We start from the raw sequence: 17709 nt of genomic DNA, 5'->3' as shown, positions 1-17709 counted from the left end.
AAACACCGCGCTGATATTGATTCTCGTTTTAGTTCTCCTTTTGTATCCAAAGTCTGCTTGCCATGGTCCATAATGTTTGAACGAAACAACAACAGCGTGCAAATAGACATTGCGAACTACCGTCAGTCGCTTTGTTTACTATCAGAGGGCTCTGGTTCATAGCTCTGGTTGCCATGGCAGTACGAGCGGAAACCAGGGATAACGCGGATATGACGCCATTGACGGCGACAAAACGGAAATAAAGAAACGGGACGTTTCTCGAATTAAATTACAAATTTCTCCTGGTTTGAAAGTTGTTGGAAACAGTCGGGATAATGTAAGTACACAACTAAAAAAAATATATAACATAGATATAGTGATTTTTGCTGTTTTTAAAGCAAAAAAGTTACATATTGTGCCTTTAAACCTTTGACACGTGTACGATCACAGTGAATATCCAGATCTGCGTTGGCACTGATCCAGAGAGAGCCGTTATCATGTATTAAACAGCTTCACAAACAGTCTTTTCAGCTACACGGTATCATTATTTCTCTCATAAAAAAAGTTTATAGTTACTTATAATATAAACACTGATGTCTATGAGAGCGATCAAAATAGAGTGAATCACCTTCTGAAAGCAGCTTGATGCATCAAATAACGATTGTATCAATATCGTTACACCAGTAGGTGGCGACAAGTGACCATTACAAAAATAGCTGCAGAAAATAACATTTTGTCAGAACCTCTGGTCAATTACATGTTATTTTGTTTAGTTGTCTATTCAGAATAGAAATTGTCTTGATTTTTTTTTTTTTTTTATCGTGTGATTCTTAATTCACCCAGATTTGTGCAGCTCTATTATGTAATATACTGTCAAATGTATTTTACTCCGGTGATCAAAGCTGAATTTTCAACATTAGTTTCATTCTCACCAAGGCTGCATTTATTTGATTAAAAATACAAATTTTTTTGTAAAATTGCGAAATATTATTCCAATTTACAGAAAGTGTTTTCTATGTGAATATCTGTTAAAATTTAATTTATTCCTGTGATCAAAGCTGAATTTTCCACATCATTACTCCAGTCTTCAGTGTCACATGATCCTTCAGAAATCACTCTAATATGATGCTTTGATGCTCAAGAAACATTTATGATTATTATCAATGTTGAAAACAGTTGAGCTGCTTTATATGTGTGTGGAAACAGTGATACTTTTATTCAGGATTCATTGATGAATAGAAAGTTCAAAAGAACGGCATTTACTTGTAACATTATAAATGTCTTTTCTGTTATTTTTGATCAATTTACTGCATCCTTTTTGAATAAAAGTATTAATTTCTTTTAAAGAAATAATCTCATTGACCATAAACTTTAGAACGGTAGCGTCCGTCAGATCTGACTAATAAGATCATGTGATCTTCAACACTGAAATCACATGACTGGCTCTTTTATGATGAAACACATGAAACATTCCAGTTAAAACCATTTTTATTAAACTTTTCCTTCATAGTTTATTTAAACATTGTGTGACATAAAAGAAAATAGAAATAGAGGAGAAAAAGACCATATTTCCCCCCCGAAAACAGAAAAAATTACATAAGTAAGTTGCTTTAACTATTGTGATGTCATTTCCTGTTTATCAGTCACTCGCATTCATACATAAATCTGCATCTCTATTACAGTGACGCTGCTGTTGTGCTGTCAGTAAACAAATGTTGAGTCCAATATACAGGATATACATAATATACGTGTGTGTGTGTAAGCGTCAAAACTGATTAAGAGACGGAACCAATTCATAACATTGACATTTAAACTACGAGGATATGGTTCTTGTTTTCCAAAGTATTATCACACACAATTGCACAGGATGATAATGCTGTTAGAATCGTGGCAAACAACAAACACACAATGACAATGCATTTGAACAAGCGCTTTCTGAAGCGTTGCGCTCTGACGACCGGTGTCTTGAAATGATGAAGATCACAAATAAAAAATAAAATACAAAAAAATCAGGGAAAAAAAACAACGGTCCACCAAAAGCAGAGAGAAGGCAGCGGTTGAAGGAGAGGTCGCCGGGGCAACCACACCGGGAGCCATAGTAACGGAACCCACTGATCAGAGGTCAGCTATGACATCACAGTCCACGGCTTCCTCCAAAGTCCCCAAGAGGAAGTTCAAGGCCAGATCGAGTTGTGTTTCCTCTGAGCGCGCAGGAGACTCTCAGATGCTTGAGTAAATGAGCGCAGGGAGTTTGAGATGTTCCTCCAGCAGAAGACGGGACGCTCGCTGGGTTTAGGAGACGTGTTTGTCTGGTCATGCAGCCATGTGCATGCGGCATTCAGTATCAGGCGGTTTCATTTGATCCTTTCTTACACTGTTTCTCATTAATATTCTCACTCACACACAGTCACTCACACACACATATACAGTCTCACACACACACACACACACTCTTTCTCACTCTCTCGCTCTCCGTCTCAACACTCACTCTCTCACACACACTCACTCTCTCACACACACTCAATCTCACCCTCACCCTCTCTCTCACACACACACACACACACACACACACTCTCTCTCTCTCTCTCTCTCTCTGTCTGTCTGTCTCTTACACACTCTCTCTCTCTCTCTGTCTCTTACACACACACTCTCTCTCTCACACACACACTCTCTCTCTCACACACACTCTCACGCACACACTCTCTCTCACTCTCTCACACACACTCTCTCTCTGTCTCTCACACACTCTCTCTCTCTCTCTCTGTCTCTTACACACACTCTCTCTCTCTCTGTCTCACACACACACTCTCTCTCACACACACTCTCACGCACACACACACACACACACACACACACACACACACACACACACACACTCTCTCTCACTCTCTCTCTCTCTGTCTCTCACACACACACACACACACACACACACACACACACACACACACACACGCACACTCTCTCTCTCTCTCTCTGTGGTAACTCAGCTGTGTGGTGTAACGTTACTGTGGTCTTGTGTTTGAGGGGTCTGGTTCTCAGCAGCACCCTCCGCTGGAGGCCTTGACCGGTGTGCTCTGGATCTTGACGTTGGATTTGTCGGGTCCTCCAGCCGTGGCCCCGGGGCCCATCCTCTTCTTGATCTCCGCTGCCATGGTCATGAAGGCCTGCTCCACGTTACTGGAGCTCTTCGCACTCGTCTCCAGGAACGGGATGCCGAGAGAGTCCGCAAACTCCTGAACGGGACAACAACAGATTGATCTAGAGCTTTAATATTGTCTAGAATATATTATACATTTAAGTATTCCAATTTAATACACATTAGGGTTGGGCGGTATTACGGTAATATCGGATACCGCGGGATCTTAAAATAGCACCGGTATCAGTTTCAATACCGTCATTACCGGCACTTATATAGCCTATAATATATATATAATTTATTTATTGCCTAAAAAATGCTTATGTGTGGTTGCAGTTTGGCAATATTTCTGGTTCCAACCAAATGAGAAGGGAGAGGCGGTAAATACTGACGAGGTAATACCGCGAGAGATGTAAACACCTCTAACGTCGCATCTCCGAAACAACCGCCCACTCACTGCTGCCAGGATACATAAGCGCATTAAGTTTCGTATTTGTTAAAATATTATAATGTTATTTTTTCCATCTTTGTTGATTATGAAAAGTGAACAGCACAAATAAGATGGGATGCATCGGGTGTCAGACGATTTGACCACTTCAATAAATTTAGTTTTGTAAAAGGCCTCTTTTAAACGAATTTCGTTTTGTATAAATTGTATCTAAATTTTTATAAAATTTTCATCAACCAAACGCCTGGATTTAATATAATCATGACATGATGAGCATGCCGCTGTCACTTGCATTGAAATCTCATAAAAAAGGCTATGCCTCACAGACATGACAAATAAATAAAGCTTGAAATTTCTTTAAACGAAACAATTAAAAACGAAAGAAATAGGCAACTCACTGATTAGGCTAAGTAATCCATGATGTGCATTTCTCTCGTTCATACAGAGATGCGATCGTCAATTTCATTAAAAGAAACAATTCAAAACGAAAAGAAATATAGTCTGATTAATCAATGGTGTGCATTTCTCTCTAGGCGCGTTCATACGGAGATGGCGATCGTCAATTTCTTTAAACGAAACAATTCAAAACGAAAGAAATAGGCTACTCACTGATTAGGCTAAGTAATCCACGATGTGCATTTCTCTCTAGGCGCGTTCATACGGAGATGCGATCGTCAATTTCAGTAAACGAAACCATTCAAAACGAAAAGAAATAGACTAGCCTACCTCTCTGTAATCCATGATGTGCATGTCTCTCTATAGCGTTTTCTTTCTATAGGCGCGTTCACTACAGAGATGGCGATCGTCAACTTCCATCTTTGCAGAAAAGTTTTATTAATAAAAATCAATGGACACGCGTCACCGGATTACAAAGGCACTTCTTGCTTGTTGCACGCACACAGATATTATGTTGAATAATGGTGGGCTCCGGCTCATAATAACAGTTAATGCCGTCGGCCTGACTCAGACACAACGTGCAGGGGTTGGGCTTGATTTTTTTGTTGTTGTTGTTTTTTTGCCCGATCTGGCATTCAGTTTCTGAACGGTGTAGGCACAAGCCAACAGTTTGGTGACGCCGTCTGAGCCCATTATGTCATTTTTAATTAGTCACGGTAATACCGTATACCCCGGTAAAATAGGGAGGCGGTTTGACGGTTTCAAAATTCGAATACCGCCCAAGCCTAATACACATACATATATATATATATATATATATATATAGACACACACACACACTGTATATGACTGTAAATTTAAAACATCATTAATAAATGTTATGCCATTTTCTGTATTACATTTATATTTATCATAAACAATATATTTACAAATTGAAATGAGTGTAGAATCAAAGGAAATATAATAATTTAATATTTTAAATTTCAAAAAAAAAAGTTTAATAATATTTTAAATTGTAACTATTATTCATTATTTAATAATTAATAGTGATTAAATAATTTCAGTTTGCAACCAGGAAAGGTTTATAATTAATAAATTAATAAATAATTACCAATCATTTTTTAAAATAATTAACACCTATTTAAACTGATAATCAGCCAGTCTTTTGGGCTGCAAAAATAAAATGCATTATACATAAACTATTAATTATTTAAGTAATGAATAATAATGTAAATACTTTATTAATTATTAATAAGCCAGTTTTCTGCTTTCAATCAGGAAAGTTTTTAAACAAAATGTATTGATTTTTAAATTATTATTTATTTAATAACTAATAAGAAGTAATAATGAATATAAAGTAAAGTAAATAAGTGTTAGTTGTGTAAATGATAAATCCGGCGGTTTCCCGGGTTGCTCTGCTAACGGTCGTATAGTGTTGATTATAGTGTTGATTACAGTGTTGATTACAGTGTGTATAGTGTGTATAGTGCTGTGACTCTGCTGAGGACCTGTACCTTCGCTGCGGTGTAATCCACAAGTTTCTTAGTGGTCAGATCACACTTGTTCCCCACCAGGAGCTTGTTGACGTTTTCACTGGCGTAGCGATCGATCTCCTGAAGCCACTGTTTGACGTTATTGAAGGACTCCTGAGGAAACACATGCCATTATAACCAACCAGCAGAAACACACACACACACTCACAGAAACGCTCACACACACAGAAACGCTCACACACACAGAAACGCTCACACACACACACACGCTTCAGAAACACTCAGACACACAAACACTCACACACACAAACACTCACACACACAGAAACGCTCACACACACACAGAAATGCTTCAGAAACGCTCACACACACACACACACACACACACACACGCTTCAGAAACACTCAGACACACAAACACTCACACACACAAACACTCACACACACAGAAACGCTCACACACACACAGAAACGCTTCAGAAACGCTTCAGAAACGCTCACACACACACACACACACACACACTTCAGAAACACTCAGACACACAAACGCTCACACACACAGAAATGCTCACACACACACACACGCTTCAGAAACACAGACACACAAACACTCACAGAAACGCTCACACACACACAGAAACGCTTCAGAAACGCTTCAGAAACGCTCTCACACACACACACTTCAGAAACACTCAGACACACAAACACTCACACACACTGAAACTTCACACACACACACACACACACACACACACACACACACACACACACACACACACACACACACACACACACACACACACACGCTTCAGAAACACTCAGACACACAAACACTCACACACACTGAAACTTTCACACACACACACACACACACACACACACACACACAGAAACGCTTCAGAAACGCTCTCACACACACACACACACACACACACACACACACAGAAACACTCACATACACACACAGACGCGCTTCAGAAACGCTCACACACACACAGAAACGCTTCAGAAACACTCAGACATACAAACACTCGCGCACACACAGAAACGCTCACACACACACACACGCGCTTCAGAAACGCTCTCACACACACACACACACAGAAACACTCAGACACACAAAAACGCTAACACACACAGAAACGCTTCAGAAACGCTCACACACACACGCGCTTCAGAAACGCTCACACACACACACACAGAAACGCTTCAGAAACACTCAGACACACAAAAACGCTCACACACACAGAAACACTAACACACACACACACACACACGCTTCAGAAACGCTCACACACACAGAAACGCTTCAGAAACGCTCACACACACAGAAACACTCACATACACACACAGACACGCTTCAGAAACTCTCATACTCCAGGACTGTTTGGTCACCTGATCCGTGACGTCGTAAACGACGATGATCCCGTGAGCTCCTCTGTAGTAGCTGGACGTGATGGTGCGGAATCGCTCCTGACCCGCGGTGTCCCACTGTTAACACAACAAACACACACACGTTCAGCAAACACACACACATATCAAGCAGCACAACTGTGTTCAACACTGACAATAATCAGAAATCCTCATATTAGATGATTTCTGAAGGATCATGTGACACTGAAGACTGGAGTAATGATGCTGAAAATTCAGCTTTGATCACAGGAATAAATTACACTTTAACCATTTATTCACATAGAAAACTTATTTCAAATTATACTAATATTTCACTGTTTTGACTATTTCTGATTAAATAAATGCAGAAGAGACTCTTACGAAACCATTAAAACATCTCAAGCTGGTGTAATTAACGAGTCTTACGGCAGTGCTGAAACTCAAATGTGTGTCACTAGCCCCGTTTACATGTAGCATTGTATTCCGATTATAACCAGTTTAAAAGTCCAATCAGAATGAAAATGCTCCATGTCAACACCTCAATCAGAATAGAAATGCTCAAACCGATTGAAATTTCAGTCGGATTGAAGGGGGTGGAATAAACCTTTTCATGAACCGATCAAACGAAAGATTACACCATGTAAACGATCTGATCCGATTACTTTGAGTGAACGTCTTTCTGCGCATGCCTGGTTTTGCGCCAGATAATTCTGTCAGCTAACATAATGCCTTCTGTTTGTGATCCGATGTGGATTCTGATCACCGTATAATAATATTTATACCCGATGCAAAAAACTATGCACGCTAACTAGTGATGCTCCGATCAGCATTTTTGGGGCCGATCACCGATTACCGATCACCAAAATCATGATCTGCCGATTGCCGATCACTGCCGATCACAGAATGGAAATATGCTAGAGTCAAGAAAATCTTGAAGAACCACCAATATTTATTTAATTGTAGTTAGAAAACAAGATAACATAAGGCTACTGTAGGCCACCTTTTCCAAATAAGGCACAGTATAATTTTTCAAAACAAAGAGGGGTCAGGCAGACTACAATGGATGTAGTTGAGGAACTAACTACATCAGATCCAAAAAATAAAATAATGACAATGACATTTGAGGTTATTAAAACAGTAAGTCCCGCCCCTCGACTGCCAAAAATAAAAGTGTTCGAGCGAGCAAAATCAGCAGGCGAGAGGAGATCAAGCGCGAGAGTGTGGGGAATGATCATGCGCGCTCGCGAGGGCAGAGATGTCATGCGCCCGCGCAGGGTTTGAATGAGCTCGCGAGTTCCCGTTTCCTCGCGCGTAGATCTGTTATCCTCTCGCGGATGTCATTTACCGCGCGCGCCAGCATCAGTTGTGCGCTCGTTTATAATTGCCATTGAATTGCCGTCATAGGAGAACTAATTTTGCCACTGTTAAGCAAGCTCTGCTCTGCTGTTGTGTTGCAGCGCATGCGGAAAAGTTGCGCGAGTTATTTACGTCACGTGATCGGCTTTTTTGATCGGCGCTTTTGGGGGTTGCCGATCAAGCTATTTTTTGCCAATATCGGCCGATCATGATCGGCGGCCGATCAATCGGAGCATCACTAACGCTAACCATTACCACAGTAAACATGGTAAATATGAACGCTTGAAGAAATCAGACAAATCATATAAGTTATCATAATCCTGTTTTTATTTGATCTGTCAGTAGCCTATGTCTCGGACTATCCTCTTTTTCTTTGACTGAAAATCTGTATCCTTCTGGGAGAGAGTGCTAAAGCTCCTCAGGTCATATTTTTGGTGGCATATTTGTAGAAATTATCATTCTTTCTAAATGTGATGTAAATATGTCCTGTAACTATAGGCTACCAAATAAACAGAAACAGACGCGACTGAATAAGGTGCGTGTCCTCTTTCTTTTTGTGAACGTTCACAAACGTCATAAACGGTAAACCACTTTATTTCTGTGTGACTAATGTGCAATTTTGACACAAATTAATTCATTATGATCAATGTATCGCTTTTTATTGTAAACCTGTGGTAAAACATCTATTCTTGGGCTTTAAATATTCAATTAAAAATGCCAGAAAACGGTCGCTCTTGTTTTGCGATCACGCTGTTTCCAGTGATTTCTTTCTGATCAGTTTTCTGATAAAACGTCCATTTTGTTGGTGAAATGATGGGTTTGTGTGACGTTGTTCCAGAGAGGCGTGTTACGGGCGTGTTTTAGTGAAGCGCTGTGGAGCTTCTGACCCGACAGTGGAAACGCAGCAGATTTTGGGCACGGTTAGCCTGGCAGGGCCCGTTTATGGCTCGAAACGCGGTTAATGCCTACAACTAACGCAACGATTAAGTGATGCACCATCTTGACAGGATTGAAAACGTGGGAAATAATGAGCTTCCAGATCCGGCAGACAAGCTGTGTGCGCATGTCACAAAATGATTTGGATTGAAAGCGTCAGCACATGTAAACACCAGATCGGTTTAGATAACATCCCATGTAAACAGTCAACCGGAATCCGTCAATCAGAACGATCTCAATCAGAATAGCAAAAAAGTGTGCATGTAAACGGGGCTAGTGTGATGTGCATGCTGGGAATGTGACGTGTGCTTGCGTTGCGTTACGAACTCATGAAGTCAAGCTTGTGTAACGAGAGGCGGCGAGTGTGTGTGAGCCGTTATAGTGAGCTCTTACGATCTGTAGTTTGATGGTCTTCCCGTCCAGTTCTATCGTCCGGATCTTGAAGTCCACCCCGATTGTGCTGATGTAGCTCTCCGTGTACGTGTCATCCTGAGGAGAGTCAAGACACCTTTATCTATACAGCGCTTTAAACAATACAGATTCAGTTTCAAAGCAGCTTTACAGAGATAACAGCAAAATAATAGTTTGTTTCTAGAAGAAAATAGCGTCACAGTCCAGCTTAAGTAAGTTCAGTGACGGTTCATGTTTGTTGTAGAAAAGTTATTAATTTAGTTAATATACAGCCGCTCTTGAGTAAACCGTGATGTCATCGTCCAGCTCATAATGTTGTCAATGCAGGCAGATCAATAATATTGCTGGATATTAAATGAAATGTTACATTTAAAAGCACACTCAACAACACAACTCAAGGTTTCTCTCACACCAGCTGTTTCCATTCAAAGTTGCAAAATTAAAATGGAATATTGCATAAACATTTGATAATAAAGCATTGTTTCCATCTTGTATTCAAGAGAACAAAATCATCACTTCCTGGGAAACTGGCACACAATATCTGTAATAAACATTAGGGATGCACGATATATTGGCCACCATATCGCTATCGGCAGATGTGTTCATTTATAATGTTATCGTTATCAGCCTGATACGAAAATTAGGATAATTAATGTATTATGTCCTTCAGCTGAGACGCTTGAGAGACGCACTGTTCAACATGAGGGTTTAATATTGCTTGAAATATGATTGGAATCACTTCAAAAAAGGAAAATACAGTAAAGAGCAACATGTGCAGCGCAAGTCTGTCATATCGGCCACTGAACATGATAAGGCTCTCAAAATGTACAGAAAAATTTGGATTTAGATTTATCTGCTAATATATCAGTTTATCAAATATAAATGATTGGTTATCGGTATCGGACAAAATGTTCAAATCGTTCCATCCCTTATAAAAATGGAAGTTGCTGAAATCGTGAAAGAAACTGTGGCTCTTTTAATAAACTCTGTCATGTTCTCTGGCGTTCAGATGCTGGAGTCTGTGAACAATCATGTGAGTCGCTTCTGGAGGAATTAAACCAAATCATTCTGATCACAGACTTCGACTCAGAGCCATCAACATCTGAGATGCTGTGATGCGATTGGTCCTCTGATTAGTCCAGTCATCCAATCACAGCCTCTTTTGAGGCAAAGTCACGCAAGTTTGTTGTGCATTGAGGGATTTATTCAGCAAATGTGTTTCCATCGCAGTTCGTGTCTTATTATCGGATACAAAAGAAAAAAAAGGAAAAAAAAACCTTTATGTGTATCTAGGAGTTTCCATCCCAAAATGCGCATAAACATGGTGGGTGGAAACACAGCTATTGAATGGATTTGAACAAATAAACCAGGTAAACTGGAAGTGCCGCCCCTCCCGACCCAGTCAGGCCGAAGACATGCACCCTTCACCTTTATCATCAAGCTCTTTGACAGTCAAATCACCGGTGCAATAAGAGCCACTATCTGTGTGTGTGTGAGCAGTATCTTGATGGCAGGCTAATAACTCACAGCGAAACGCAGCAGAAGGCAGGACTTCCCGACGCCCGAGTCTCCGATCAGCAGGAGTTTGAACAGGTAATCGCTGAGAGAGAGAGAGAGAGAGAGAGAGAGAGAGAGAGAGAGAGAGAGGATTCAGATTATAACATCTATCAGTAATCACTTCTGGTCAGTTGTCATGTGTGACGTGGAGCTGGGAGTTACGTTACGCAACATGTGTGTGTGTGTGTGTGTGTCATCATGTCTCAACATTACACATGTGTTAAATGAATCTGACGAGGGAAATAATGGAGATAAAAAGAGGAATACCTCATCTCTACCCACAAATAATCACAAGAAAACGGTGCGGAAATAACGTCATGAAGCAAAACTTCTGATTTCGATGTAAATTATGATCTGGACAGGTTTCCAGAGTCACATTCTTCAATTTCATTGTATTACCATCACTTTACCATGGTAAACCCACAGACTCTGACAGTGGTGTGGTAACAGGTGATTTAATTACCCATCAGCCCCTACAACAAAACTCAACATGTCACACTGTCAGTAAGTTCAGGCCCGAGATCACATTTCATGATCCACTTCCTGACAGTAGTTTGATCAGCCCGAGGATGATTTATTTCATTATTAACATGATCTGACGTGTCATTACGTAGATCATTTCTTCAGTTTCATTCTTTACTTATCGGTTTCCTAACGACGTGGCACTCGAGTGTGTCGGAAACAGCCCGACAGTTATGTTATGCATCATTATTACAAGTATTACTATACATATCTAGCTATAAACATATTTATTTATAATAATATTTTTTAAACCAAATCGAAACGGCTCCCGGTTGTTTGATCTGCTTGAACAAGAGCGTAGTTGTGATACAAAACAAATTAATCCTGATATATAAAGTCAGCATTTAGTTCACTTTAATATTTTGTTTAGTTAACACTGCCATGGTTTCTGTAAATATTAATAAAGCAGGTGACGAGTGCGCGTTCATGTGTTTGATGTGTCATCAGCGCTTTTTTTTTTCTTCACACAAACTTACTATTCAGGATTCATGATGGACAACACACGGAAACTCCCGCTTTATCTGCCGTTTTCTTCCCCGCGACGAGTGCAGTTAATGTTCGAGACTCGTTTGCCGGTGATATCCGTTATTGTTCGGTGTTAAAAGCGGTTTTAGGAGAGAAACGAGCGGAACCGGGATCCGGACACAGAAAAATGGCCACTCGACAGTGAAGCTGGAATAACTAGAGTCGATGAACGGTCACTTTCACTGCACGACCCGCCAAAATAAAAGTCCTGACAAATAAACGACTAATAACATATGCTTGTTATTATTTATATTTTTATATATAAATGACATTTTGAAAATATCATGATTCATTATTTACATTTTATATATCCGAAAATATTTTTGGCGAAAATATTTTATTACACATGGCATATTATGGAGTTAATTTGGATGAATGTTTTTGGAGAGTTTACAAACGACCTTTATTCTGTAAGAAAACGCAAAAAGTTTATTTAAAGGCCCACTGAAGTGCCTTACTACAAATGTGTTGATATAATTTCCACTGAAACAGGAAGACAGACATGTCAAACAGCCCCACCCCTTTTATTTTTTAAATTAGCCAATAGCGTTTAGTTTATATCACAGCTCAGAGCCATTGAGCTTGATAAAGCCGCAGTTTCCTCCTGATCTCTAACCATTTCTCCTTCTAATCTCCTCCATGTTGCTTTGAAATACAGCATTCTGTGTTGAATTCAAATTATAGTCTGATAAATTTTCTAGTCTGCGGCGACTCGATCATATGATCTGCTCTGTGTATCGTGTCTCAGGACCGGAGCTGCGGCGGTTCGATTGACACTAATGTGAAACCAAACTTCATTCGCCTCAATGGAAAGCATATTTAATCGTTCTTTAAATGTCTGAATCGTTCCCCATCCCATATAAAGTGCACTACTTGCCATTCATCATGCAGAAATAGCAAATGTGTGAACAAGTGACTGATTTCAGCTGCAGCTTCAGCATCTATATGTATAATGTAGGGGGCGGGGCTTTAGATTCTATAGTATAGAGCATTTGATTGGACAGAAAATCTTATGAGAAGCTGAAGTGCAGAGTGACGTCATCAAAATCATTGATCCATATTGGCGGAAGTGAGAGTCTGTACGTTTTGAACGCTTATATCCTCTAAATGTGAATTTTGCCATTGTTTTTGGAGCACACTATCTTATAAATAACAGTACATATTCAGACTAAAAGCCAAAAAAAGTCAAACATTTTTCAAAAAACTAAATGTGTTTAGCTTTCAAAGGTTTTTGGTTGAGCTGACCAGCATCTGCGTGCAAAATAAGACTGTGTTTCTCACGCAACAATTTCCGGCCAAATTTTGAATATTTGAATCGATCATGAGCGAAGCCCCCTGCCCTGATTATCCTTGTAGAGGTGCATCACTAAACACACAAACTGACGTCTTGTGAAGCACATCAACGGTTTCATCCTCGAGATGGCGCTACAATCCAGTCATAAACACTGTAGTCCAGCAACATTGAGTGGTCTGTCAGTTTAACACAAGAGTCATTATCATGAAATCTCCCTGTCGGACTAATGAAAGGTGTGAGAGTTGCCGAAGACTGTCTCATAGTGGAGCACATATTCTTTCTCTGGTTTGCTTTTGGTGATTTTTCCACAACAAAAATCTTTACCTCATGAAAGGGTCCGAAGTTCAGAGTTAATGCTAATGTGTTTAGCTCGTCATTTATGTCAGATTTTGGCAGTGGCTTCTGATCTTGACCCGTCTTTGAACTGGTCTGAATGGAGGGGAAAGGCTTTTCCCTTATCCAAACACACACACACACACACACACACACACACACACACACACACACACACACACACACAGGCTCACACTCTCTACGACCCTACAAATGCTATTAATACACCTGTCTGGTGACTGCTGAAGAGAGAATGAGTGCTAGGACAGATATGGACAATGTCGATGGTGTTGTGCTGCGCCTGCGTTTATTGCTTTATTGTTCAGATTTGATATATAAAAAGCTTGAGGTTAAGTGCTGTTTTCCTGTGTTTGTTTGCACACGTGCCGGTCATTGTTTTGTTTTCCCTGAGCCAGACACACATAAAGCCCCAATCAACCCCTCAGGCTTCTTCTTCTGCTCCTCCACAACATGAGCTCAGTGATGATGCTGTACAAGAACTGAGGGAACAACTATCTTCATGATCCCAGAATTACTTTTTAAAGTGACTGTAGTGTGTTGCACAGGTGAGCATGTGTGTGTGTTCCACTGACGGAATCAGAGCATCTCAAACGGCTTCTGTTGCAGAGCCAATGTTGCAGAGACTGTGTGTGAGAGAGAGTGAATGTGTGTGTGTGTGTGTGTGTGAGAGTATTAGTGTCTGTGTGTGAGAGTGTGTGCATCTGTGAGTGTGTGGGTGTGTGTGTGTGTGTGAGAGAGAGAGAGAGAGAGAGAGAGAGAGAGAGAGAGAGAGAGTGTGTGTGTGTGTGTGTGTGTGAGAGAGAGAGAGAGAGAGAGAGAGAGAGAGAGAGAGAGAGAGAGAGTGTGTGTGTGTGTGTGTGTGTGAGAGAGAGAGAGAGAGAGAGAGAGTGTGTGTGTGAGTGTGAGACTGTGTGTGTGTGTGTGTGTGTGTGTGTGTGTGTGTGTGTGTGTGTGTGTGTGTGTGTGTGTGTGTGTGTGTGTGAGAGAGAGAGGGAGAGTGTGTGTGTGTGAAAGAGAGAGGGAGAGTGTGTGTGTGTTTTCTGGTGGGGAAATTAGAGGGGTGTGTTTAACATTTCAAGACAAGGAGAGGGACAGTGTGATTGACAGGTGAGGGTGGTGATGTCACAAAGATGCAGTATAAAAGGTAAATGTGGGGCAAAACTGATAATCTGAGCTTATTTGGGGAGTTTTCCAAACACAACCAGTCACACACTCTTCAGAAGCGGACGCTGATATCGGTAAGAGCTTGACTGGACTTTATAATGTTTTGAGCAAAAGTTAGGATGTAAATGACTACATTTTTCATTATTTTAACACTTAAAATGCTTTGAAAAGCAACAAAATTAAGTCTACTCGTGATATTTCAAATTATAATACTACTTTTTAAAATTCTTTTGTAGTAGAATTTGATTGAGAGGGTAAACTATAATTTAAAAAGTTAAAATTAAGCTTACAATTTTTAGCTTTGAAGCAGAATTCATTGAGACAATGTAAAATAAAACTTTAAATAAAATTCAAAAGTAAAATTATAGTTTGTTAAAGAATTTAATGAGAAAGTGAAAACTAGTAAAACAATTATTAAAAGTAAAAATTACATAATTTCAACGCAGAAGTTTTTATTTTACAAAAGATGAAAGAAAATTGCACATCAAAGTCCAAATTGAATTAAAATAGCAGAATTTGTTTGAGAAGAGTAAATGTAAGTTAAACTTAGAAACTCTAGTTTTTAAGTAGAATTCATTGAGACAGGATTAGTTAAAACTAAGTTTTAGTTTAAATTAAACTCAAAAGTACCATTTTAGTTTGTTACAGAATTTTATGAGAAAAAAAAAAAAAAAAAGATTGAGTAAAATTTTAATGCAGAAGTTTATATTTTACAAAAGGAAAACTTTTGCAATGAAATAAAAATGCACATAGAAGTCCAAATTGAATTCAAATAGCAGAATTAGTTTGAGAAGGGTACATTTAAGTTAAACTTAAAAGTTGAATTGTAGTTTTTAAGCAGAATTCATTGAGACAGGATAAAATAGTCAAATAAAACTTAAAATAACAAAGTTAAGATTAAACTCAAAAGTAAAATTATAGTTTGTGACAGAGTTTGTTGGGAAAGTGAAAACTTAAAATTAAAAATTCAGTAAAAATGTCCCTGCAGAAGAAGGGAAAACGTCTGCGATGGAAGGAAAAACACGCACAGAAAAAAATCCAAATTGAATTTGAAAGAGCAGAATTTGTTTGAGAAAGAAAGAAAGAAAGAAAGAAAAGAGTAGTGAAAGAGTTAAAAGCCGCTGATTTATTATCTTCTAAACTGAGATGATGGATCTTCAGTGTTTCACATCACTACAGGCGTTCAGATGTACAGTAACAGTTTACCTTGATCAATGCAAACAATTAGACAAGCCGAATGCAGACAAAATGTGCAAAATGTTGACTAAAATTTACTTCTTTTTTTTTTTTATTCTTTATTTATTAAACATTTTATGTGTGTAACAATTTACAACAAAGCCCAAGATCTGCCCATAATCATAAGACAAAAAAAAAAATATATATATATATATATATATATATATATGAGACAATAAAATAAAGCTGTGACCAAAAACAATATATAGAAGGATCTCAAAAATCAAATCTCAAGATTTCAAACTTTTTGATAAAATCTGAATTAGGTCCGTCCAAAATTGTATTGTCCGTCTGGTGACGCACAGTGAACCTATTTTAAGAGGCTAATGTCAAACAGACAGTCTCTAAAAACACTCATACACGCACAATACCCCATAACCTCCCCATATACGAGTGAAGAGGTCGCTTTAGGATGGCTTAGACATGGATATATATGTGTTTGTTTTGTTGTGATGCTTCTTTTGTGTGTGTGTGGATGGTTTCAAGGTTGCATTGCAACTTTTATGTCAAATAAACTCAAACTCAAGAAATAATGCAATGCACACACAATATTCTTTCAGCTAAGCGTGAACCTTCGGCATGTGCTCCTCTGACTGGCACACACACACACTTCAACATGCGCTCTATGATCCAAACGCCTGAGATGTGTTGCGCTTGGGATGGTTCTTCAGGACAGGTGTGTGTGTGTGTGTGTGTGTGTGTGTGTCTAACTTGTCTTGTCTTGCACAGACGATGTCCGATCATGAGCTGGTCCTGAAGTGCTGGGGAGCCGTGGAGGCCGATTACACGGGTCACGGGGGGGAGGTTCTGACCCGGTTAGTTCCTGACTCCACACACACATCTGAACGTGTGTTCTCCCCGGGTCTGGCTAATGTTCTCTCTCTCTCTTCAGCTTGTTTAAGGAGTATCCGGACACACTGAAGCTCTTCCCAAAGTTTGTGGGCATCTCTCAGGCGGATCTGGCGGGGAACAAGGCGGTGGCGGCCCACGGGGCGACCGTCCTGAAGAAACTGGGGGAACTCCTGAAGGCCAAAGGGGATCACGCTGCCCTCCTCAAACCACTGGCCGACACACACGCCAAAACACACAAGATCGCCCTCAACAACTTCAGGGTAACGCAGGACATCTTCACTGGACACTGACGGTCTTAATCTTTTGAAACTAGTGAACTAGTGAACACTGCCTAGACAGCATCCTAACACAACTAGTAGCCTACCTTAATATATATATATATAGTAAAAAAAACAAATTACATTTTAAAGTAAAAAAAAGCTATATTTCATTGCAAAAACAGAAAGAAAATGAAACAAAATATTACATTTTTAATATTATAATATTCAATTATATTTTGGAGCAGAAAGTTTTTAGAAAGGTAAAACTAGCACTGAACTAAAACCCTCATAAGTGACCGACTGTGAATGCTGATCATTAATTTTATAAAAATAAATTATGCCATTGACATTAGCATGTTACCAGGCTAGCATCACCATACTAAAAATACACAATCAGC

The 17709-nt window shown here is 39.5% G+C and overlaps 2 protein-coding genes and 1 long non-coding RNA gene across 3 annotated transcripts in view; 1 reads left to right on the top strand and 2 right to left on the bottom strand.

The window, feature by feature from the left end:
- Nucleotides 1–1449: 1449 nt before the first annotated feature.
- On the bottom strand, nucleotides 1450–12308 carry LOC309491996 (ras-related protein Rab-1A-like). The gene is made up of 6 exons (XM_082191022.1): nucleotides 12103–12308; nucleotides 11075–11147; nucleotides 9530–9625; nucleotides 6848–6943; nucleotides 5474–5605; nucleotides 1450–3212 (listed from the first exon to the last, which is right to left on the bottom strand). Exons 1-6 carry the CDS (start codon nucleotides 12114–12116, stop codon nucleotides 3015–3017), a joined length of 609 nt encoding a protein of 202 aa, XP_082047148.1. The 5' UTR covers nucleotides 12117–12308; the 3' UTR covers nucleotides 1450–3014.
- A 2583-nt stretch (nucleotides 12309–14891) lies between these two features.
- Nucleotides 14892–17709, top strand: part of LOC309491994 (myoglobin-like) — a 5188-nt gene continuing 2370 nt past the window's right edge. The window contains exons 1-3 of the mRNA XM_082191021.1: nucleotides 14892–15037; nucleotides 16929–17014; nucleotides 17092–17311. Of these exons, the coding sequence (XP_082047147.1) occupies nucleotides 14948–15037; nucleotides 16929–17014; nucleotides 17092–17311 (396 nt within the window). The 5' untranslated portion in view covers nucleotides 14892–14947. The remainder of the gene's footprint in view (nucleotides 15038–16928; nucleotides 17015–17091; nucleotides 17312–17709) is intronic.
- On the bottom strand, nucleotides 16046–16950 carry LOC309491995. The gene is made up of 2 exons (XR_014203391.1): nucleotides 16806–16950; nucleotides 16046–16771 (listed from the first exon to the last, which is right to left on the bottom strand). It is a non-coding gene; the product is annotated as an uncharacterized lncRNA (long non-coding RNA).

The sequence above is a fragment of the Leuciscus leuciscus genome (assembly GCF_965113295.1).
Source record: "Leuciscus leuciscus genome assembly, contig: HAP1_SCAFFOLD_817, whole genome shotgun sequence".
Classification (NCBI taxonomy): Eukaryota; Metazoa; Chordata; class Actinopteri; order Cypriniformes; family Leuciscidae; genus Leuciscus; species Leuciscus leuciscus.
Note: the sequence above shows the minus strand (reverse complement) of the source record. Positions and strands in the feature narration are given on the sequence as shown.